The following is a 25,021-nucleotide window of genomic DNA, read 5'->3' on the forward strand; positions in this document are numbered from 1 at the left end:
CTCAAACCAAAAATCTTACATTCTTGAACCAGAAATTCATTTGATTTAATGTTCTGAAACCACAAATCAAATTGTCTACTTCTCCTTTAATTAAAGTACTCAGTTCTTCCCTACTCAGAGTTTGAACTATTATCAATTGACATATGCAATCCCAAAGCCTCAGACCAACTAAGCCAAGTACATGTCAACCATGAATCTCGATATGTAATATGACATATGGTGATCCTATGGATAATGGCCAAACAATCATAAAGAAGCCCTGAACCTTATATGGGGACATTAGAAACTTTCCCAACACTACAACTTCGAACCCATCAAGAGCGATCTATACACCATTTAATTTACGAGGCATCCCAAGGGCTGAATCCTTGATTCCTTAAAATCTACAGATGCTCTAATAATACTTCTAACATACTAACCATGCAGAAGGATTACTCATCTGCCGGCACAGCACTAACTAAGAACATACTTATTCCAGATAGAAATGAAGATCAAAATACATACAAGTGATTTCTTGCGGCTCAACCTTGACCTCTTGCTGGACAATAGGTGTTTGGGCCTGCACTTCTTCCATCACCCACACAGGATAGTCGGGTTTGAGATGACCCGAGTGGCGTAAAACCTCGACGACAATCTAATCACATAGTCATGCATTGTCCGCATCAATCTTATAGGACTCCGCTTGTCGTCGGGTGATCGGCATTCTACTAAACACAGACAAAACTGTCATCTCACAACCAAAGTGTTATCAATATGCTATTACCTTTTACCCACTACTACAAAATCCGCACATTACCCTTATACAACCAAAGTGTTATCAATGTGCCCAACATTACCTTCTATACCTATCTTTACTTTCTTTAAGTACCATCATGGGTCCCTTAAGTCATCTTTCTATGATTACTGTCATAGGTCCTTGCACCACGCAACATACTAAGGCACTTCCTAGGCTCTCCTAGGATCCCACTTCCCACATAAGCATGTTCCAACACTATTCCTAATCCAATAGGAATCCTACCTCACCCTGATCTTATCTACAAAGGAAAACTTCTACCAAAGTCAACCAAATACCTTACGAATGCAATCACGTGCAACAAAGATTAAACAATCCTTTGACTGAAAGGTTCGACACTACAACAGTTAGACTTAAACAAGAGCTACACAATAGAGCCTAATCAAGCATGCTAAAACCATTTAATCTCTATGGAATGCAACCTAAAGTATTTGATTAATAGTTAATAACATCAATATAGGCTCCACATAGCACAAAGCAAGCAACATAACCGATTGGCAATAAGGCATCATAAATATCAGATAGTTCGCACACGCACTTCCTAAAGATCCTTATGTATCTCTAACAATTCACATATCAGAAATAAAAATATGTCTATCCCTAGTCGGCATACTAGCATGCAACCCTAAGCAGATCCTTACTAACTTCTAGCATCCATATCATACTATAACACATATAACATATCAACATGTATGGGTATTTTGGGAGTCACTTACTTGAGCTCGACTGATTGCATGTATTGCGCCCCCTTTTCTTTATAAAACCCCTTTTTTTAGAAAATCATTTTCCTTTTTAAAATATTTTATAAATCCTCAGTTTGAGTTCAGATACACCCAAAAGTATGTTTGAATCCCTCAAACCGGAAACCAAATCTCTAATACCAACTTCTAACGTCCCAAAAATACTAATTAAAATTTTCGTTTTAAATAAATCAAAACCATTCATTCATTTGTTCCAAAAGACAATCAGAGTAAAAGTATTCTCAAAACATCAGAGTAAAATAAAAACAGTTAATGCGGAATAAATCTCTAGGGGATGCAGTGTGATCAAGCTAGGCCTTTCCCTTTGAAACCATAAGTACCTAAAAACATTTTAAACAAAAATCTTAATGAGTTCCCTAAAATACTACATACCATGCATAATATATCGGGTCTATCTCAACCCCAAGCAAAAGCTATGATTCAAATCATAGTCTTACAGTCACTTTCTGCCATTGGCTACCCTCATGTTCTTTCATGCAGTTTCCATGGGTTACCCCCATGGTCTTTGGTTGCAATGCCAAGGGAAAAATCTTGGTCTTACAAGAAAGTTTCACGGGCTACCCCTGTGGTCCTTCATATAGTTTCCATGGGCTACCCCATGGTATTTCATGAAAATGTAGGGTCCAGATCCTGGTCTTTCATGCAAGCATCACGATGACAACTAGCATCCTATATAGTAAAGTTATAAGACTTACCTCACGCTCGCAGTCAACAACCACAACTCGAAAAGTCCAGAAATCTGTACTACCACCCACCTATCGAAATACCCAAGGTCAATCCTTAGTCCACACTCTAAGACTACCAATTTGATCAAAAGTCAACCAGGTCAAAAAGTCAACAGTCAAAGTGAACGTCAACTAACCTCCATGTCGTAAACTTTGAGTTAGAGGCTTTAAATACAGAAGCAACCCTAAGAATTATGGGCTTGGGCTGCAACAACCACCACGTCATGGCAACCCTTCTGCCACGTCGTGATGCTCATCCAAAATGCATGTTTAATGAAAGCCATGCCACGTCATGGTCACCTATGCCTCACGTCGTAGCATAGGGTTTTTCTCTAAAACATATATTTGATCCCATTAAGGTCTTAGCTAATCCATTCTAGAAAACAAGTGTTACTAGGGGTGTTCAAGGTTCGGTTTTTAGGTCAAACCAAAGCCAAACCGTTACTAACGGTTTTTGTCAAGCAAAAACCGAAGCCGAACCGTTGAAAATTTAAAACTGAACCAAATCAAACCGTTACTAACGGTTTGGTTCTGGTTTGGTTTCACGGTTTGGGATTTTTATGCCCATTTTAGTCGAGTCCATTAAACTACTTTAGTAAAAAAAAAACTGCACTATTAAAGGTATTAAAGCAGTTAAAATTCTACCAAATATTGTTAAAAATACTGCAATATTAAAGCTGTCAAAGCAACAAAAAATCGGTCTAATATTGTTAAAAAAAATGCAATATTAAAGTTGTCAAAACAGTAAAAAAAACTACTAAAATAGTAAATAAAAAACAGTAAATGAAAACATATAAAAAATTTAATATATATATATATATATATATATATATATATATATATATATATATATATATATATATATATATATATATATATATATATATATATATATATATATATATATATATATATAAATCCTACGGTCTGATCCGGTTTTTATATAATTTGAAATCATAAAAATCGTAAGCCAAACCGTTCAATATGGTTTGAAAAGTTCGAAACCACAAACCAAATCGTAAAGAAAAATACAAACCGTAAAACCAAACTCATGACCGGTTTGGCCGGTTTCACGGTTTCAAACCGAATCGCGAACACCCCTAGGTGTTACACAAGCTTAGATTAGGCTAGAGCTCGACTCGTTTTTTATCTAACATGCCTAAATAAGCTTAAGCTCAGTTCGAGCCTAAATCCCTCATTCTCATAAGAGCTTTTTATGTTACTATATAAAAATAATAATAAATTATATTATATGTAAGTTCGTTTAAGCTCGCGAGCCTAATCGAGCTTAGTGACACAGGCTCGACCTCGACCTTGTTTAATAAACGAGCATAATATTAAGCTCGAACTTGGTTCGAGCTCGTTTAAAATCGGTTTCGAGTCGATATTTTAATGAGTCGATTCCGAGTAGCTCACAAGTATTTTGACTCGTTTGCACCCTTAGGGTTGAGCTTCTTCTCTCTTTAACCCTCTTTTCAATATTTTTTGCAGACATACCCTCTAACCGCTTCAGCTTTCGGTTTTTTACAACTTTAGCTGAGTTTTTAATTTGTTTTACAAATTTGGTAAAATAATTGTTAAATTTTCCTAACTTTTTTTAGTATAAATTTTACCCCACTTCGGTTTGTTTTACAAATTTTTGATACATTTCACGATCTTTTCTCAATTATTTTTAGTACTTCAATTTACTTTTTGTTTTAAAAAACATTTTTTTTTTTTTTAAATCTTACAACTTTTGTTTCATTTTAATGATTGTGATTTTTTGAAATATCATCTTCACAGTATTTACACAAAATTTCCGTTTTTCTTATATCTTAGTTTTTATGTTCTTTATTATTATTTTTTGACGACTTCTTTTACAACTTTGTTTTTTCTAGGAATTTAACGTCTTTATTGTTGCATGGTTCTTTGATCTTTTTTTTAACAAATTGATAAGCTGCTTCTCGAATTTTTTGCATGGAATATTCTACAGCAACACACGTACGTGTCAACCAACCAGTTCATAACAAAACATGAAAATTGTGCCAAACTATAAAATATAACTTTGATAAGGTCGGTAAAAGTAGGTCAAGACAAACCTAGGATGGAACTCTAACCCACAAAAAAAATAAGTTTATTGGGAATGGGAGAAAGGAGGACTCGGCAAGTATGGGGTGGACGTTGACAACAAGTTCGGCAATGAGGGGAACACCCCCCTTACCGTAACATGTCGAGGTTTTCTATGCACATCGTCATAATATTACGATTCTCTCTCTCATCTTGACACCTTTACTAACGCGGGCAGTGTTTGGAAGGAGGTTGTGTTCGACATTACCAAAGACACTACTCGCCTAACGATCGTGTAATAAAGGGGATGGAGAAGGATGGAATGTAAAAGGCCAAAATCATACCATGGTAGATATCTGTTTCTTTTATGAATATGACAAAACATACATATATATATGTATGGGAAATTGAGTAATCTAACCTTTGTTCCAAATATGTAATACATATGTGCATCTAATATATTTGTTTGTTCGGTACTTTCCATATACGTTTCAGAATGTGTACGTATATGGTTTTTTTTTGAGTTTCAGTTTCTAGTGGAGGGCAATGACTGCGTATTGATGGATGTATGTAGTATATTGCTCCGGATTACCCATGCTTTGGTGCATAAATAAGGAATGATATCAACTTCGTTAGGTTAGTTATGTTGGTTGCTATCCAAGTCCAGGTTACACACTAATCAAATTCATCTATCTTTTCAATGTCCTGGATCAAATATAGTTATGTAGATTCTTGACGATAGTGATGTTAGATAATTTCTTAGTTTTTGTTACTATTATTCCTCCCAACACATTACAATTTTTTTTGTTAATAATGTTATGGAAAGTGGTACTACTCAATTTCCTGGGGGAAATCGTTATGAAAATGGTTCTTTTGGTGCTGGAAGTAACCATATTTGTAATTTATTACGTATGACAACCAACCATGTTCCTTCTTACAATGACCCTATACATGGTAGTGATTATAGGTCTAAAGGTAAGGTTGTTGTTCACGTTGACCTTACTGTTGATGTTGATGAATCTGTGAATAACGAAGCAAAACTAATGATGTTGGTTGATGATGGTAACATAACTACACATGGAGAGCCAGTTTAACATTTTCAGAGTTACACTAAATTTGACGGGGATGATCATGAACATTGAGAGGATTAAAATGATCCTTACAACCCCGAAAAGCACAACAAGAAAAGTTTCCTTTTTATTCCAATTATGAAGAAACATAACCAACCCATTATGGTATGCCTAAATATTTACCACCGCCTGAATTAGTTCAACAAAATCATAAAGGGGCCACAATGCATAGCTATAATTCTCATCTAAATTTATACCAACTTTTCAAAAACAAAGAAGCACGTTAGCTTAATTTAAGATTGAACAATGTTAGTGAAGGTTTCCAGTATAAAGTGAAAAATCTACAAAAGACAAGTTTAAAGCTGTTTTCTATATGGATGATTGTGACTAGCGGATTAGGGCAACAAAACATAATATTACTGATACATTTCAAGTGGTTAAACTACCATAGAAACATACTTGCTCAAACACACAGCTACATCCCTATCACCGACAAGCCAACAAAAAGGTATTGAGTCACTTCTTGAAAGGCATATTAGTTGATAGTACCTGTAATATGTTGTGGGGGAAACAGATACAATGAACTTTAAATGACCATCTTTTGTACATATTCCATAACGGCAAGCATGGAATGCTAAAAATATACGTTCTAAATCTATTGAGAGGGGCACCTGAAGAAATCTTTCAAAGGCTACCTTTATATTGTTACAACTTGGAGAAGAAGAATCCAAGTACGATTACACGTATAAAGACAAGTGATGAAAACAATTTTGAATACTTTTTAATGGTTATCATTTTCATGATAATATATTTTATATACCGACTTCTTTATATTTAATGTCCATACACATGTGTTTGCTTTAATTAGATTATTAATTACTTTTTAGGTTTGAGCGTTTCAAAGATGTTTGCGTCCTATTATTATCATTGACAACACATGCCTTATAGGGAAATACTTGGGCACCATCTTCCTAGCAGTAGGCATGGATGGTAATAACCAAATTCTTCCTATTGTAATTGGTGTTGGAAAAACTGAAAGTGGAGAGTTATAGATTTGGTTTTTATCAAGACTCAAATAATGTATTGGAGAGATGCCATATTTCGCTATCATATCAGATAGAGCCAATTCAATTGAAATGGCCATTCAAGCCATGTTCCTGAGTGCATATCATGGTCTATGTTGTCGCCATTTGTTGATGAATATGAGAGAAAAGATCAGAAAGCAAGAGAGAACATGGATTTTGTTTTAGGAGGTTGAAAAGGCTTATCGAGAGTCTGATTTCAAAGAAAGCTTGGGTAGGCTACGTCGTGCACTAAACAATGATTTTCAGCTACTGCTAGACATAATATGTAACAAGAGATGGGAAAGTTCATGTTTCCTTGTGGTTCGGTACAATATTATGACATCAAACAGTGTTGAGTCCGTCAATGCATTATTAAGAGACGCATGAAAACTACTGATAACAATGTTGATTGATATCTTTCGAGAAACTATGCAACAATGGTGGTGGTAGCGACGTAATGTTGGAGGTAAGTGTTTCCCTGTATTCTGATACTTCAATGATAATTGTAGTGTAATTTATTGTTCATGACAACATATACATAAATGTTTGTTATAGTTGAAAGCAAAAAAGATGTTATTGAGTATGTCGGGAAGGTCATCGACAGGAGGATTAACAAATCCTATGCTTGTCGAGTATAGCAGATTGATCAAAGAAGATATGGGGTGACTAACCAAATGAAAAATGGTATAGTAAACTTGAAAAGTCGTTACTGCATGTGTGGGAAATGGAAATTGTCGGGTATACCTTGTACTAATGTTATGGAGGTATTCAAGGAACTGAGGTATCAACACTACAATACATGGGTGTCATCGTACTTCACATTGGAAACATATCGATCAACAAATGTAGAGATTGTGTTTCCTATGCTAGTTCCTGTTGAATACAAAGAACCGAATGAAGTCATGGTTGTTTTGCCACCATTGATGGACACACGACAAGCCGGACGACCTAAAAACCATAACCCGATCCCATCCCAAGGTGAAGGTCCGATTCAGAAAAAATTTAGTAGTTGCCAAATGATCGATCACATAAGCAAAAACTGTGACACTCCATTTCGCGCATAGTCAACAAAAAGTGAATCTTCAAGTAGGACCAAGTCAAGTGACAAAAGAAATGTTAAGTCTAAGAGTAGATATACTAGTTAAAAAGGTAACCAACAATATGATACTATTGATTTAAAAAACTTGTACTGATGTTTGTACGACATCATAATATTCTACAAAATGTTGTTCAGAAGGATAAACTTGTTTTTGCTACATCTTCAAAAGGAAATTTTTTTAAAACATTCACTAAAAGACCATAAATCAAACATTAGCGTAATATGTAGCATCTATCCACTAGATATTCTCAATCCACCACCTAGCAACAAGCTCCTACGTAGTAGCCTACAACTACTCGTGGAAGGACGCTGCATAAAAACAATATATAAAGGTTAATCTTAAGTTATTTATGTCACAACAACTCATAAATTATAGGTGGAGTAAACTACATACATTAGTAACATCGTCAATATTTTGACAATCAGATACATGCAAACGCCTCATCCTAGGGTAACTGCCCGAAGGATAACACCCGGTATAGGGAACCAACTATACTATTGTTGGGAAACGTCTCCAAGATCCAAATCTACAGAATTAAGATGTTAAACAACTTACCAAGTTAACAAAATTACAATACTTGTTGTTTAAAAAAAAAACTCTTATTAAACATAGTGTACATATCATAAATGCATAGACAAATCCTTGCAGAGTATATGTGTGTCTACTGCCGACTCTTGGCGTATTTGGGTTCAAATGGTCATCAATCTTATCAAACACAATGCTCATCTATTTATAAGTGGGATCCCATATCAATATGACACATGGGTACCTATGTCAAAAAATTACACTTAATAAAGGTTCGATTACTCAATTTTCATAATAAGTATGATTTTGATATAAAGTGGGTAAAAAACTTTATACTTGTTAAATTCTTGTATATTAGAGACGAGTGGCATATGTTCATTAGTAACTCGTTGTCGCGGGTATTTCCCCAAAAATCCTTGCTCTAGCATATACAACAGGGAGACTCTCACCACGTCTTCATTGTTTAATTGATGAAGTAAGTTATTGAACATGTGCGTAAGGTCAACCAAACTCACTGAACATGAAAGCAACACAAATGAAAGCACACGTTCTCTGAATTTTGCAAAACTAGAACTGGGATAGAAATAATCCCCGAACCGCAAGTCAGTGACCAATGATAATGCTTTCCAGTCAAAGCAAACCTGATAGTTGCCAACCGAAAATAAAAGCTCTTCTAGGTCAAATGGATCAAAAGTAGTAACTTCCTTGCACAAAAGATAGCGACATAGTAAAGGGTGACAGTAGACACCCATCAACATGTTCACGTAATCACCAAAACATGATTGCTTAAATATCACCCCAAAAACTGGTGGGTTTTATAAGTGTGCCATGATTTCGTGCCCAAGTTCAGGTCAGGTTGTAGTAACGACCGCTTCGTATGTTCTATTGTGCTACAATCAAAAGAATTGTTAATTACATATTTTTGTATGTATGTTCTGGAGCGGAATTCCGAACAAAAAAATCTGGAATGATAGTCTGCACCATAAATTCTGGACCCGGTTCATTGTATTTACTACATGATTTTCGAATCCCGGTCATGTTCTGGACTAGCGAAAATTAGGGTTTTTGACAACGATTTATGATGTAGTATAAATGTATAAGTCCATTTAATCCTATAATTGCCTTAGCACAATTAAAATTCACAGAAAATCCTATAATACCTTTATAACTATGTAAACTAAACATGTTCTAACATATAATCTAAAATAAATGCATATAATTGGAAACAAATTTGAAACTTACATATAAAAACTGCATTTCTACACACTTATCAGAAAATATTTCCAGTTGTAGTTGTGTTCGGAATGGGATGTAGGGTAATACGAAACAAGGGAATGCAAAATTTAGTTCGAAACGGGTTAGATGACATTTACAGAAGAACCATATTATCGAGTCGGACTTGTCTACCTGTTTAACCAAATATAAAATCGGGTTTGAAACACCGAATTCTGGACCAAGTATCATTTTGCAAATATCTTTACTATCTTATAAAACAAATCCCACTATTTCTAAAAATAGATTGAATAAAATAATAATATTTTTTTAAGACGTCCAAATCATTAAGCTAATTGTACAACTAATCACTAATAAAATAATATTAAAATTTAAACAAACTCCTATAAATCTTCTCTTCCAAAGTTTTGACCAAATCTTTTTTCATCCAAATAAATACTCAACACCCTATAATTTGATCATTTCATGAATTTTCTTTATTTTTGATATGACATGTTTCCTAAAACAAACGAATGATTGAATTGAAAATAATCATTCTCCATCGAAAATAAATTAATTGTCGAAACAAACTATTTGTCGTCCGCCGCTTTGCGCGGGTAAACGGCTAGTGTATATATATATATATATATATATATATATATATATATATATATATATATATATATATATATATATATATATATATATATATATATATAACCAAAAAAAGTTAGATTACTCAATTTCCCTTTATATATAGTATAATATTAACAGCCTATTAAAATGGTAATTAATGTAATTGTTCATTAGTTACAAATTATTAGTGTTATGTAATGACTAACAGACTACAATTTATATGGAATGTCTCATGAAGCATAATCTTCACCTAAATCTTCGAAAGTAAAGACTAATATAAAATTGGTTTGGTGGGCAAATTTCGTTTTTGACAAATCCAACGAAGATTTGCATTATTTTAGATAGGGCCCAACGTTACTCTAAAATTTACAAGTACAGTGTTTACATTGGAGTGTATATAGACTTTGGCGATTTTCACCTAATCCACTTTTTAACCAAAACTAGGGCCCAAAATAGATAATGGCACAAATATTTTTGAACTTAAATTTTGAATATCAATAAAATTTGGATATATATATATAGACTCAAGATCAAATAAGAAGGAAATTTTTGGTAGGAAGGTAAGAAGTTTTTTTTCTACATATTTTTTTCGCGAACAAACAAAATGAATCATTAGATGATTCATTTGTAAGATGATTCACAAGAAAAAATTCTCAAAAAAACATCTCGATGATTCATTTATACAATGATTTTGTTGTTATTCACTAAAATTGTCATAAAAATGAATTTTTTCTTCATTTACTTAAAAATGAATAATAAAGATGTTTTTTTGGGAATTTTTTCTTGTGAATCATCTTACAAATGAATCATCTAGTGATTCATTTATTTTGTTCGTCAAAAAAATATGTAGAAAAAAAACTTCTTACCTTCCTACCAAAAAAAATTTCTTACCGGATCTATATCCTATATATATATATATATATATATATATATATATATATATATATATATATATATATATATATATATATGTATATGAGAGAGAGAGAGAGAAAGTATCTATTGCGCGGACGTGTGACCAATGTTATTCTTTGATAATGATAAAAAGAATATTGTTTGGTAATATAAATACAATCAACCTTACATAACTATTATCATTATCACATATTTTCACTAATTAAATCGTTTATAAAGGTATTATGAACTTTGTTTTTATGATTATCATTATGTCAAAATGTGTTATTGATATCGTATTCTATAAGAATGAGAATGAGTGAAAAACGATGCGTGAGAACAAAAATGAATAAAAATTAATGATATTGCATGATAATGACAATATTTATGTAAGGTTGAACTTATTTACAATACCAAACAACATATTTTTTTAGTTATTCTCATACAATAACATTGTCCACACATGTTCGCAAAATAGATATCATCCACATGTTAACATATATACACGCACTAGCCGTTTACTCGCGCTAAGCGACGAGTGCGAATTGTTTGTTTTCCACATATAGTTTTAATGTTCTGACTAGTTTCCTTTAGGTGTGAGGTAGTTCATTGCCGCCTTTTGACGGATTATTTTGTGTCAGATAGTTCATTTAGACAGATAGTTTCTAGCTTGGTGTTTAGATATTTTATTTTGAAGAATGTGGCGGTTAGTACGTTTATCTATATTTTGAATTATGTTAGCTTAATGAAAATAAAAACTATAAATTTATAAACATAAGTGTTAAATATATAGGATAATAATATATTTAAAGTTGTTTTATACTTAGTACCTAATGATTACTTTTGACTAATTAAGTGTAAAAAAATATAACTCATTAAATTACCAATAGAGGGTCAAGTGATGTATAAAACGTAAAACATAAATATTGGTCCATATGGTCGGTATAAGTATCATTTTGATGGCAATCATTCATTCGGTCCTTATGGTTTCATTTTGTGGCATGGTTTATCTTTCAAACGTTAATTCTGTTTTTTTAAATGACCAATGTCTTTAGATTAAATCTATAAAATATCATATATCTCTAAGGATCATTTCTATAATACCCCTTATCTATTATAATATTGCTAAGCACTTGTTCATAGATTGTCATCGATTTTTTCTTGAGGTTATTGTGGATTCATTTTGCAATGTTGTTGATTATATTAACTACTTTCTTGTTTATTTTAAAATCATATCTTTTTTAATCTTCGACTGATCCGATAAACAATAGTAACTTTTGGAACCAAATTGTAATTTACTTGTTATTCAAATCAAAAGGTTATTTATTAGAAGTTTGATTCATGTAATTAATTGTTCATCATAAATCAAGACTACAATCAAGACTACAATAATAATAAACCAGAAGTATGATTTTGTTTTCATTTAGCCTAAATCACGTTGCTATTTTTGCATTTAGTCCCAAAAAATATGTTGCTATATTCTTAGAAGTTTCTATTTGAAATTGCTATTTTTTTTTTGGGAAACCAAATTATAACTTTGCAACTATACATACTTTAGTTTCTCAATGATTTTCACTTTACATAATCGTTAGAAAAACAATGAAAGTCAATAGAGACAGTAATGTTAAAATGACAATTTTAACTTTAAGAGCACAAACTTGCACCTCAATCTTTAGATTGGTTTGTCAATCATGTAATAACAATGATGATATTTACTTTCATTTCTTATTTATTATATCGTCGTACTTCCAATATTTTTCTTCGTATTAGGGCTTTGTATTTTTTTTTAAAAAAAAAACCCACCCAATTAAAGCAACACACTTTCATTCTTCGTTGTATTATAGCATCCTAATATCTTTTTTTCTGTTAAAACATTGTACTTTATAAAGTATTAACTTGTAACATGAAGAAATGAAAGTACGATGATATAACTTAAAATTTAATCAAAGTAAGTTGTTACTCCTTAAATTAACCAAAGAAGTATTAATATGGTATTTTGGTAAAACACAACACATACAACACACACACATGAAAGTTGTAATGATAATTTCATCGATTAACTATAAATACTGAATCACATCACAAAAAAAATGCATATAACTTATAATTACGATTTTAGCCAAGTTCCTCGGAAATCGATGAGGGTTACAGGTTGTAACCTTGAAAATAGCTATTAGAAAAATAGAAAGTCAATAATGGCTTTTTAACAAAAAAATGAAAGATTGTTTAAAAGAAAAAAAATAAAATTTATATGGCTTTCTAACCTAGCTCAACATCAAAGCTTGGTTCCATCTTCAACATGCAATTCGTCAAAACTTGATTTAAAGAAACAACCCTGATGTAAGTTTTAAGATATTATAGCATTAAAAATACAAGAATTCAGTACACATCTCCATAAATGAAGGTAAAAGCTAAAAAGTCATACTACAACAATGAACTTTAGATGATTTCAATCCTTTCAAGTTTCAACTCCTTTTGTGAGGATTTTGGGCCCATATTTTTCATTGATATCAACTTAACTTTCAACCAAAACAGCAGCCTAAAACTTGATCATAAATGTACATACCTGCGTAAATTTTTACATACTAAGACCTTTATATCATTTGCATGCACATAGAAAGATGGAGATATAAAAAGAAAAAGATGTTAAACCTACTTCATCAATATTGTCCTTGGATGATGTAATTTGCCTTTTTATGCTTGCATTATGAAAACTAAGTATGAAATAGATATCTAAGTTCTCCAGCAAGAGTATCAACTCTATTAACAAATCTTACTTTGTTTCTTGAAGTGGCATACCTGAAATGTATCATAAAGATTTTAAACCTAAAACACAAAAACAAAGATTATCCATAGTCAACCTAAATTACAGACCAAACAAACATTATTTAAAAAAAACCCAAAACCATACAACAAATATTATCAAAACAATGTCAAATATGTAAAAGTATAGAAATGTGTAACAAACCATACTTTCTAACATATTTCTTCATAACACCCTTCGATTTTCCTAATTTCATTGTTGGTTCCTAAAATAAAAAACAAAAAATGTGATAAGTTTGATTCTACCAATTTCATTGCAGCTGTTTTGGAAAGTTTCAAACACTTGGACCATTTTACCCTATTTGGTTGCTCCTGGTATGATGATGGTGCTTTGTGATGGAGATGGAATAAGGAAATATAAAAACAAAAATGTTACAAAAATGAAATTCCAATGACCAAACATGATTATTGATTGTGTCTTCTGGTATAAGTAAACCTCAGAGGATCAAAACCTCCCAGCTCTATCAACATGTCATCGAGATCTTAAAATGCAAGAATAAAACGTATACACACAAATACCAAACATATCATCAGTTTTTGGTTTATCCACTTCACACCCAACAATATAAAGAGCATTCAAAAAATTAGAAAGAATTAATCTTGATGGTATGTTAAAGCGATAAGAAAATGAAACTTACCTTTTATGATATGAAGTTACAAAGAATTCGAACTAAAAGGATAAGACAACAAGACCTAAAACATGACATGTTTATGAACTTTGATACCTTGAACTGCAACATATATCTTCTACACCTCGTTCTTACAGTAACCCTTCTTCACACCAAACATAAAAATAATTAAAAAAATTAAAGAGAGTATTCAAAGAATTACCCACTACGACGTGTTGTTTCAATACCTTTGTAAACATCCAGTGGCTTATAAGTACTAATGGTGACAAAAATATGGTGTAATGTTTGTTTGTTGCTTAAGTGAAAAAAATGATATTTGGTTTGAATCAAAATACACGAACAACAAGACACACTTATAATTCAACTTTGTGGTTGTACCCCATGGAAAATATATTTCGCCATATCTTCATCTTCATAGGTTTCTTGAAAGTAAAAACTTGATTTCTTGAAGGGCAATTAAAACCCATATCCCCTTCTTCTTCAAAGTTTAATGATTTTGAGGTAACATAGAATAGTATTAATATAAGCAACCAAAATCAAAATAAAAAAAAATTAGTAAATCGATAAGATTTGGTTTTGGTGTACATAGATAATCTGAGAGTAAAGTGTAAAATGATTATGCAAAAGCTTACTTGTTACAGTTTCTGATTATTTACGGGTTTAAGGTCACCAATTTGAGGTTAGGTCACCTGCGACGAAGATGAGAAGTATATAGCTCTTTCAAGTTATAGATTAGATGATATTATATAGCTCTTTCAAGTTATAGATTCAATTGAATCGATTAGATGATAACATATAGCTCTTTCAAGTTGTATATTCAATTGGCATCCCCGATTTCTTCATTCTCATCCCCTGTTCATCCTCATATTAGACTATAACCAGTACACTTAGGTTAGTTCCGGTTTGCATCAACAACAATAGCTTGGCTTGAATCACTCTCGAAACTAATTAGTTAAATCCATAAATTTAGAAAATTTATCCAAATAAAATTAATTACATATAATACTTAAAGATTACTTGTATATTTTTGTATATTTTTTCCATTGTACGTAGGCCTGGAAATGGAGCGGGTTTTGACCCTGATCCGATCCAAACCCTTAACAATTATATGGGTTTGGAGTATAGTTTATGATCTGTTTGCCCGTTAACGACCCGTATCCGTTAAGCCTTTTATTAAAAGGGTCGAGTATGGATCATCATTGATCCGCTCCGTTTATATGTCGCCCCGTATAGATTTTAGAATTATTCATTTATATGTTATACTGCCTAAAGTTTACTTTAAATTCCAATTGAAAGTCCAAACAAAAAAGACTAAAGACTAAATTGTTTTTACATAAGACTCGATGAATTAACTTCTAGACTTCAAGTCTTCTCCCAATAATCATGATGCCATTTCATTTATAATTCATCAAGTAATCACCAATTTTATTTATAAATCAATAAATTCATTTTTCAACGGGAAGGAAATTAGCAATTGCTATTCTCTATCAATGCAATTGAGGGTAAACTACAATAATGATTTTAATTCCAATCGAAAGTCCTTGAATACGTAATGTGTTTTCTAATTCACCATTTGTTTTATTTACTAAAAGTTATTCTATTATTTAAGTAAAATGTGTTTGATTATTCAAAAAACCTAGGGGTTATGTGGCGGATTTGGATATCGTATGATTTGGTGGATAAGGGTATGAGTTTGATTATTCAAATACCTGCAGATTATGGAACGGGTTTTGGTCAAACTTTGAAATTTGTTAAAAGGTTTTGGATCAAGGTCGATTCGCTCCAAACATGCCCAATTGTCAGGTCTAATTGTATGTCCCCTCCAAAATGAGAATTTCAAAACAAAGAGCATTCTCAAAGAATATTTATAAATATTCTTTAAAACAAAACACATTTCTAAAAGAATTACTATAATAAACGAAAATTTTTCAACATTTGAAACAATTTTTATATGAAAACTAATCATTCGATGCAACAACAATAGGATAATGAATAATTACAACAACAATAGTGAAATAATAAAGAATCAAAATCATTCTTATTAGGAAATTACATAAAAAATAATTAGTATTCTTAAAAAATGTGCAATATTCTTAATGAATGTACAATATTTTTACAGCTTTAAAAAATGTGAAGTATTCTAAAAGAACATATAGCATATCCTTGACGTATGTTTGCAGAAAACGTAAAATGCTTAGTAGAATAAAGTTGGTCTTCTTTGGTGATCTATAGAATTAATTTTATCTTCTTCTCTTTGAAAAAAAAAATGGTTGTTACAAGAATTCCTGCAGAATGAAAAGTCAAACTATGCTAGGAAGTTTTCTGCATTGATTCTCCATGTAGATGTCCATCTTCTATATTTAAATATTTTTCGATCATTTTCCTGCTAAAATGATATAGATAGCTAACAGTGGATCCTATGTATAAAGGAGGTATTATTGTTGGCAAATTCATCCTCTCTCTCGCTATATATATATATATATATATATATATATATATATATATATATATATATATATAATGAGAATTTTTGAAAGTTATATACAAAAACCAAGTATACATACTAGCATACAACAACATTGAATAAAAATAAACAACTAGTTACATGTTAATGTAGAACCATATGAAAGAATCTGATTTCAAATGACTGAAGGGACCAAAGATTCTAAGAAAACATAATGATCTGGAAATAGTTTTTACAAAGTAACCATCATTTGGTATTCATTTATATTGTTGCCTGAATAATACTTGTTACCAATCTTTTAAAAATCTAAACCGACAATAGACTAAATTTACGGGAGAGAAAACATTTTTCACATTGAATTTTAACACTAAATTTCACATGCACATTTGGTATGGTTTGTTTGAGAGAAATTTAGAAGAAAAAATTGATTTTTTTGGAGGGTGCATATGCAAGTATTTGTTTTTTAAAATAATGTGTTTCTTGCACCACTTAAATGCATATATACAACTTAAAAAGAAAATATTCAAGCATTTCTTTCTCTTTTTTTAAATATTTTTTTTAATTCTTTTATTCTTATTCGATTATCATTGAATACTTTTGCAAAAAGAACAAAACAAAAAAAGTTTTTTCATGCACCACTTAAATGCATAGCTTTATGTGCATATGCACAATTTCAAGTGTATAATTTTTTTCTTCAATGTTGCAAAAAATCATAAATATTTAGTTTTCAATTTTAAAAAACTTTTTTTTAGAAAAAAAAAATGTATATATGATTCATTTACATATATTTTTATGCATATGCATATTCAGAAAAAAAAATATGCATATTCACCTTCGGTGTCAGGTTTATGAGGTAATTAGGTGAATACCTGCGCGTTGCGTAAAATACAACAATATATTTGAAATCTTTATAAATCTATGTTTTTTTAAAATATATCAATAAAGTTGTTGTTTGCTCTTATATAACAAATCTTATAATAAGTTGGTGTAGACATTTTTTTTTGAATTATATGATAATGTAGATATCTTTAAAAATTTTATAATCTTAATTGTCTCAATGACTTCTGGCTACGAGTTACTTATTAATAAAATTAGATATAATATATGGTTTAATGATACTTATAGTCATTTTTATGATTAGTTAATTATAAAATGCTTATTTGCTTAAGATTATAATTTCGATCATTGTAATTATTTAAAACATCAAATATTATTTTTGTTTTTAAAGGTTCTATATAATTTTAGTATATAATGTACTTTAAATTTTGTTGTTGTAGGTTATTTAAAATAACGTATTTGAAAGTTCTTAATTATTTTAATTTGGTTTTAGAAATTTAACTTTATTAAAATTTATTTGATGAATATTGTTAGTTTATTTGATTCTAATAATTCAAAACAATAAACATGTCTTTTTTTTTTTTAAAAGATAGCATTATAATTTTTTAAACAATATTACTTTTAACTATTATTAATGTAAGTTATTTTCAAGCTACTTATTTGAAAATTCTTAATGATTATAAAAAATAGTTTCATGATATTTTTTTTAATTTAAGATTACAATTTTGGTTTAACACTATAATTTATAGTTTCCAACTATTTATAAAGTAATATCTCATTTTTTTTCAAGTTTAACTGAAATTTTGATTTAAGCTAACTGTTTAACATTATATTGAAATTAATAATTTACCTATTTTGCATAAAATCATAAATTATAAAAAATTAGTAACTTTTAAATGACAATTGCTCATATATGACAATATATCTAAACCAATAAATTAACTATAATATATTAAAAAGTTAAAATCATAATTTTATAAATAGAAGTAAAATATGATATTTTAATATTGTAGTTTAGTTAATTTATGATAAGAATTTAGTATTCATATTAATTTAAAATTATTATCCAATTTATAATAATTTTTATAAAATAATTGAAAAGTAATGGAGGTTTCAAATGCATGTGGAGCTAGTAAAAATATATCTTTTATAAATATACTAGGCGAATACTCGTGCGTTTCGCAAAATACAACAATATATTTAAAATCTTTTCAAATATATGTTTTTTAAATATATCAATGACGTTGTTATTAGCTCATACATAGTAAATATTATAATAATTGGTATAAACGTTGTTTGTTTTGATTTATATGATTATGTAGACATATTTTAAAATTCTATAATCACAATTCTCTCAATATCCTCTACCTGTAGGTTACTCATTAATAAAATTAAGTATAATATATGATTTAATGGTATTTACAGTTTTTGTTATGATTAATTAATTTTAGAAGGTTTATTTGCTTAATATTTTAATTTCTATAATTATAATTATTTAAAAGATCAAACATTGTTTTTATTTTTAAAGGTAACAATATAATTTTTGTATATAACATTACTTTTAACTATTGTTGTTGTAAGTTATTTAAAATAACGTATTTGAAAACTCTTAATTATTTTATTTTGGTTTCAAAAATTTAACTTTTTTAAAATTTATTTGATGAATATTGTTAGTTTCTTTTATTGTAATTATTTAAAGCAACAAATATTGTTTTTATTTTTATAGATAACATTATAATTTTTTATATAATATTACTTTTAACTATTCTTATTGTAAGTTATTTGTAAGCTTCTTGTTTGAAAAAACTTAATGATTATAAAAATAGTTTCATGGGTGTTTTTTATGGTTAATTTAGGGTTACAATTTAGGTTTAACACTATAATTTTTAACTTTTAACTATTTATAAAATAGTCTATTATTATTATTATTATTATTATTATTATTATTATTATTATTATTTGAAGTTTAACTGAAATTTTGATTTAAATTATCCATTTAACATTATATTAAAGTTAATAATTTAACTATTTTGCATAAAACCATAAATTTTACAAAAATGGTGACTTTAAAATGACTATTATTCACATACGACAACATACGTAAACTAATAAGTTAACTATAATTTGTTAAAAAATCAAAGTCATAATTTTATAAATAGAAGTAAAATATGATATTTTAATATTATAGTTTAGTTAATTTATGATTAGAATTTAGTTTTTGGATTAATTTAACATAATCAACCGATTTATAATAATTATTAGAAAGAAACTGAAAAGTAATGGATGTTTCAAATGAATATTTGAAATCTTTACAAATATATGTTTTTTTTAAATATATTGATGTCGTTGTTGTTAGCTCATATATGATAAATCTTATAATAAATTGATATAAACATTGTTTGTTTGGACATCTTTTAATATTCTATAATCTCAATTGTCTCAATGACCTCTACTTGTGGGTTATCCATAAATAAAATTAAATATAATATATGGTTTAATGATATTTATAGTTGTTGTTATGATTAATTAATTTAAAAAAAAATATTTTCTTAAAATTTTAATTTCTATCATTGTAATTATTTAAAACATCAAAAATTGTTTTTGTGTTACAACTTTAAGTTGTGAGTATGACAGGTACATTGGATTATATACTCTCTACTTATTGCTAGTGAATATTAGATCATATGGTGTTGATGACTTGTATAAGTGTGAGTTGTTGAAATATAGTGTCCACAGTCACAATAGTTGATAATATTACCATTAATAGTAAGGTCGTTTTGGGTTACATGCAAAAACAAAATAAGCAACTAATGACATGAGAAAATTATAAGAGCCTGATTTGTTAATTAACTATATGAAATATGGAGTTCTAGGTTATTCCAAATAAAGGATATGGGATGTTAGATAATTACAAAATATATGGATATTTATCTTGTGACTTGATTTTTATCTTTTAACGATTTAAATCCTTCCTTATAGAGGGGTCCTAGGCCGAAATTAAGAGAGAGTTTTTCTCAAACTCTAGCATAAAATTAAGCATCCTCATTTCATTCTCGAAATCCCAAAAAATCCTATAGGTCACGATGCGACCATCAGAGTAGCGCAACGTGACATCGACGTTGTTCGGTTTTCTGCATTACATTCAAAGTGTTCGTTAATCGAGGTGTTGTCAGAAGTTGTTGATCTGCTCCTTAGGTGCGACTACGAAAGGTAAGCTCTTTGTTAGGCTCTTAGCACTCTTCTTTCAATCAATACAAAGAAGGTTTTAATCGTCTACAATGGTATGTATCGTTTTCCATTCTTGTTTAGTTTAGTTGATTTAGATTGGTTTATGAGGTTATTACTATTATGTTTTGTTGCTTACGTTGTGTGCCCGTGCGCCTTTGTGATATTTTGATCCCTCATAACCTGTTATTATTATGTTTTGTTGCTTACGTTGTGCGCCTTTATGATATTTAGATCCCTCATAACTCAATATGCTTATGGGGGAGAGGTTCCATTAAGTATGCTTTTTATACACGATATAGTTATATATATATATATATATATATATATATATATATATATATATATATATATATATATATATATATATATATATATATATATATATATGGAAGACCTTGTTGGAAGTAGGGGTGTTGATCGGGTAAAATTTTCGGGTTTCGGATAATTCGAGTTGGGTAATTCGGGTTTTTCATATAAAAAAAATTTACCCGTTACCCTACCCAAATTAAATTTGGGTAATGGGTCGGGTAAGGGTAATTCGGGTATTACCCGATTTTAATTTTTTTTTTAATGGCACCTAAAAATAAATGTAATGAAATAAGTATGTCGTGCTAAACTTTGAACATTAAGATTTTTTACTCAATAATATTTGAGATATCAAGTATTCTTTACAAACTTTTGATCTTGGATTGAATTCTTTATTTTTTTTTCTCTTTTTCTTGTGGAACTAGATCATTGGTTGGGTTGTCAACTTCAATCGTCTCATCTTCTACTTCAATATAGTTATCCATTGGTAACGAATAGCAACGAAGAGCGGATGAGGTACGAGTGTTTTTTGACGTACGGAAAATAGAACGAGTATCAACGAGGGAAATTGGGAGGAACATATAAACTCATAAATGGACATTATTTGTTATATATATTTCGGGTTCTCGGGTATACCCGAAACCCAAACAACTTATCCTTTACCCGACCCGAAAAAATTCGGGTTACCCACTTACCCGAAAAAATTAACCCGATACCCGATTTACCCGTTATCCGAAAAAATCGGGTGGGTAATTCGGGTAACGGGTATTTTTGACAGGGCTAGTTGGAAGACAAGGGCTTAAAATCAACATAAGTACATAACTAAGACATATTATATATGGTGTAATTTTAGTGGGGTCAAAATAGCATAAGGGTAAAAGGGTGTATCGGTTAACAAATTCCACAACCAAATGAGAGTCAAGTACCTAGGGTTGATGATTCATAAAGATGAGGGTGTAGATGATGACTTCACCCACCGAATAGCTAAAATGGAGAGTTGCATCTGAAGTTCTGTATGACAAAAAAGTCCTTTTAAAACTTAAATGAAAATTTTATAGGATGGTTGTAAGGTCAGTTATGTTGTATGAATCTGAATGTTGGTTAATTACGAAGGACTACAAGAGGAAGATTGTGGTAGCAAAAAGAAGGATGTCGCGGTGGATATGTGGTAGAACCCGGTTAGACATGGTTCCAAACTTGTCAATTAGAAACTTACTAGAAGTGGTGGCAATCAACGGGAAATTAACGGATGGATGATAGTGGTGGTTTCAGACATGTGCACAAACGGTAATAGAATGATGCACTTAAGAGGGTGGTGACAATTATTGTAGGCGGTGAGAGGATGAGAGGTCATCCGTGAAGGAAGTTTATTAACAGTATGATGTTATGTTAGACTTGAAGTCATTGAGTCTTTCCGAAGACATGAGCTTATATATGAAAGTATGGAGGTATATGATTAGGATAGAGAAGTAATATATAAGATCATGATAATGGAGTAGTATCTAAGTAGAGACCTAACCGTTGTTTCTACTTGTAACCTTGATTGTTGTTCCTATTTATTGTTTACCTACATCCCTAAGTATTCTCCTCAAAGTGTCGTGTTAACGTTTGTTTCATGCTTTATTGTCAGATTTTGCATGTTTCATTGGCTATTATAGTTCTTTCAGAATCATTTTTGTGGCATGTAATCCTATGAGTCTACCATTTATTTTCATGCCCTATTTTTACTATTTGTTTACATTGTCGTTTGTATGCTACCTGTAGCAACCTATTGTTCAGTTTCACTATTCATTCTCATTTTATTTTTTTACCTTAAGGTTTAACCATTGACCTCAATCTATTTAATTTATGTAGTTATTCATTTTTCTTCTATTGTTCAATGTTGAATTGACCATTATTTTGTATAGGATATCTTATTTAACCATGCATGCTCTTTGTCACCACATCGTATCATTATCTTTTTTTTTTTTTTTTTTTTTTTTCGGCTAAGGATTTTTTTTGGAAACAATTAAGGCTATCAACCATGTTATCTTCATTTTTGTGTGACTTAGTTTTTTTGTTGTAAACCTTTTCTATTAATCTTTTCACTAATTATCATAAAAGATGTCATATTTTGTATGATAATATGCATCAAGCAATCAATTTGTTTATAGATACTGCATAGTGCATACCATATATTTTACTTAATGAATTTATCAAAGAGAACTAAAAGAAGTTAATAAATTAAATTAACATAATCCAAAATTTTGTGAAAAATGCTCTAACTTTCTTGATATTTCCCTAAAATATAATTATTTTTTAACTGCTCAAACAAGAAGGGCACCTGACGAGACCATTTTCATTGCACACAGTACAAGTGATAAAGACACCGTCCTCCGTATGGCACTTATGGCTTCCGTTGCACTCTAAGCAAAGGATGAATCTGAATCCACCGCAAAATTTGCAGACGCCGGGAGTCACCGCCGGTAACCCTTTTACGAATTTCTTTAACTCGCCAATTTCGTGCAGTTCCACCACCTCATCCGCCCCTCCGATATACCTTCCGCCGATGAAAACTTTAGGCAGGTCTACCCTCTTGTCATCACTTCTGCCTTGTCCTATTTGAGCCATGATCTTCCGTATCTCATCGAAGAACGCTGAATCCATTGATAGATCTCGCTCGTCGACCGGGACACGGAATCCTTGTAAAATCGAACGGACGGTTCGGCAAGCCTCGAACGTCGATCGGACCACGCGGAGGCTCGTCATGTACACCACCACTCGTTTATCCGCTCCAGGGATCGTGATCGTCGGATCAGATTTTACAGGTTCCTCAACTTTTGCGATTTTCTCAGGTATCACAGATTTCTCCAGGTTTTCCGATTTCTCAGCTGCCACCGTCTGGTTTGGTTGTGATAAAACTTCTTCAGGGGCTGGTTTGGGTCGGGCGGAGAAGGCGCGGCTAATTCTGGTAGCGAGGTGGACACGATGGAAGATGGTTGGTCGTTTAACGTCTTTGGCGACGGAGACGGCGGTGGAGCAATTATGCGATGATGAAGATGGTTCTTCAGGAATGGTATTCAAATCCGAAACGCTACCATGGGGGAAGAGAGTCTCGATGTCTTTGAAGGATTGATGATTGAAATCTGGATTTGAAGGTATTCTACGAACTTTTGGGGAACTATTATTATTATTATTACTATTGTTCCTGCTGCGATATCGCCACATTTCAATACGAGATCTCCAATCGGAAAAATCAAACAATTGACGCCCAAATGAAGAAAAAAGAGGGATTATTTACGTCGATTGAAATCATAGTAATTGAAATGGTGGAGAGAATTGGGGAAGATGAAGAGGTCGATGGTGGGGTGAGGGGGTCAGCTTTTTTCTCTTTGTTTGTTTATTGATGATTATTTGATTTGATTTTTTTTAAGGAAAAAAAATAAAGGGGGGGGGGATTTGAAATATTTTGGTGGGTCGTTATGGTAGTTGAGGAAAGCGTGTTTATTATATTTTAAGCCGAGATATAAGACTTTCGTAGTTAAATGTTTTCAAAACTATTAATGGTTGCACTTTTAATTTAATGCATTAGCTTATTTGAATCAAGGTGGTTAAGATTCAGATTTTACTTATGATTGGATCGAAATGGAAGATCCCAGAAATTGAAGTAGTGTATAAGTTAAAAAAATCAAAAGTATATCTTTATTTACAAATTATAATGATATAAAATTTAAATATTTGTGATAAGTTTAAAAGTTAATGTATATAAAGTTTAAATATGACTATCTAATATAAATATATAATATTAAATGATAAATTGGTATTGTTTTCTTTTTAATATAACATGAATAAAACAAACTAGCAAGATAGTTATACAAACTAGCAATGAATAACCGCGATCTTATTCCTAGTGTTACATATCCATAAGA

The 25,021-nt window shown here is 30.7% G+C and overlaps 1 protein-coding gene across 1 annotated transcript; it reads right to left on the reverse strand.

The window, feature by feature from the left end:
* Window positions 1-23,304: 23,304 nt before the first annotated feature.
* LOC145048315 (uncharacterized) lies at window positions 23,305-24,527 on the reverse strand. Its single transcript, XM_078996777.1, has one exon. The coding sequence runs from the start codon at window positions 24,318-24,320 to the stop codon at window positions 23,412-23,414; it is 909 nt and encodes a 302-aa protein (XP_078852903.1). The 5' UTR covers window positions 24,321-24,527; the 3' UTR covers window positions 23,305-23,411.
* Between the last annotated feature and the right edge of the window lie 494 nt (window positions 24,528-25,021).

This window comes from Lactuca saligna, chromosome 5, assembly GCF_052625555.1.
Source record: "Lactuca saligna cultivar CGN05327 chromosome 5, ASM5262555v1, whole genome shotgun sequence".
Taxonomy (NCBI): Eukaryota; Viridiplantae; Streptophyta; class Magnoliopsida; order Asterales; family Asteraceae; genus Lactuca; species Lactuca saligna.

Bases quoted from the DNA above. Each gene is read 5' to 3' on its own strand.
- LOC145048315 (XM_078996777.1), bottom strand. From the start codon at position 24,320: ATGTGGCGATATCGCAGCAGGAACAATAGTAATAATAATAATAATAGT.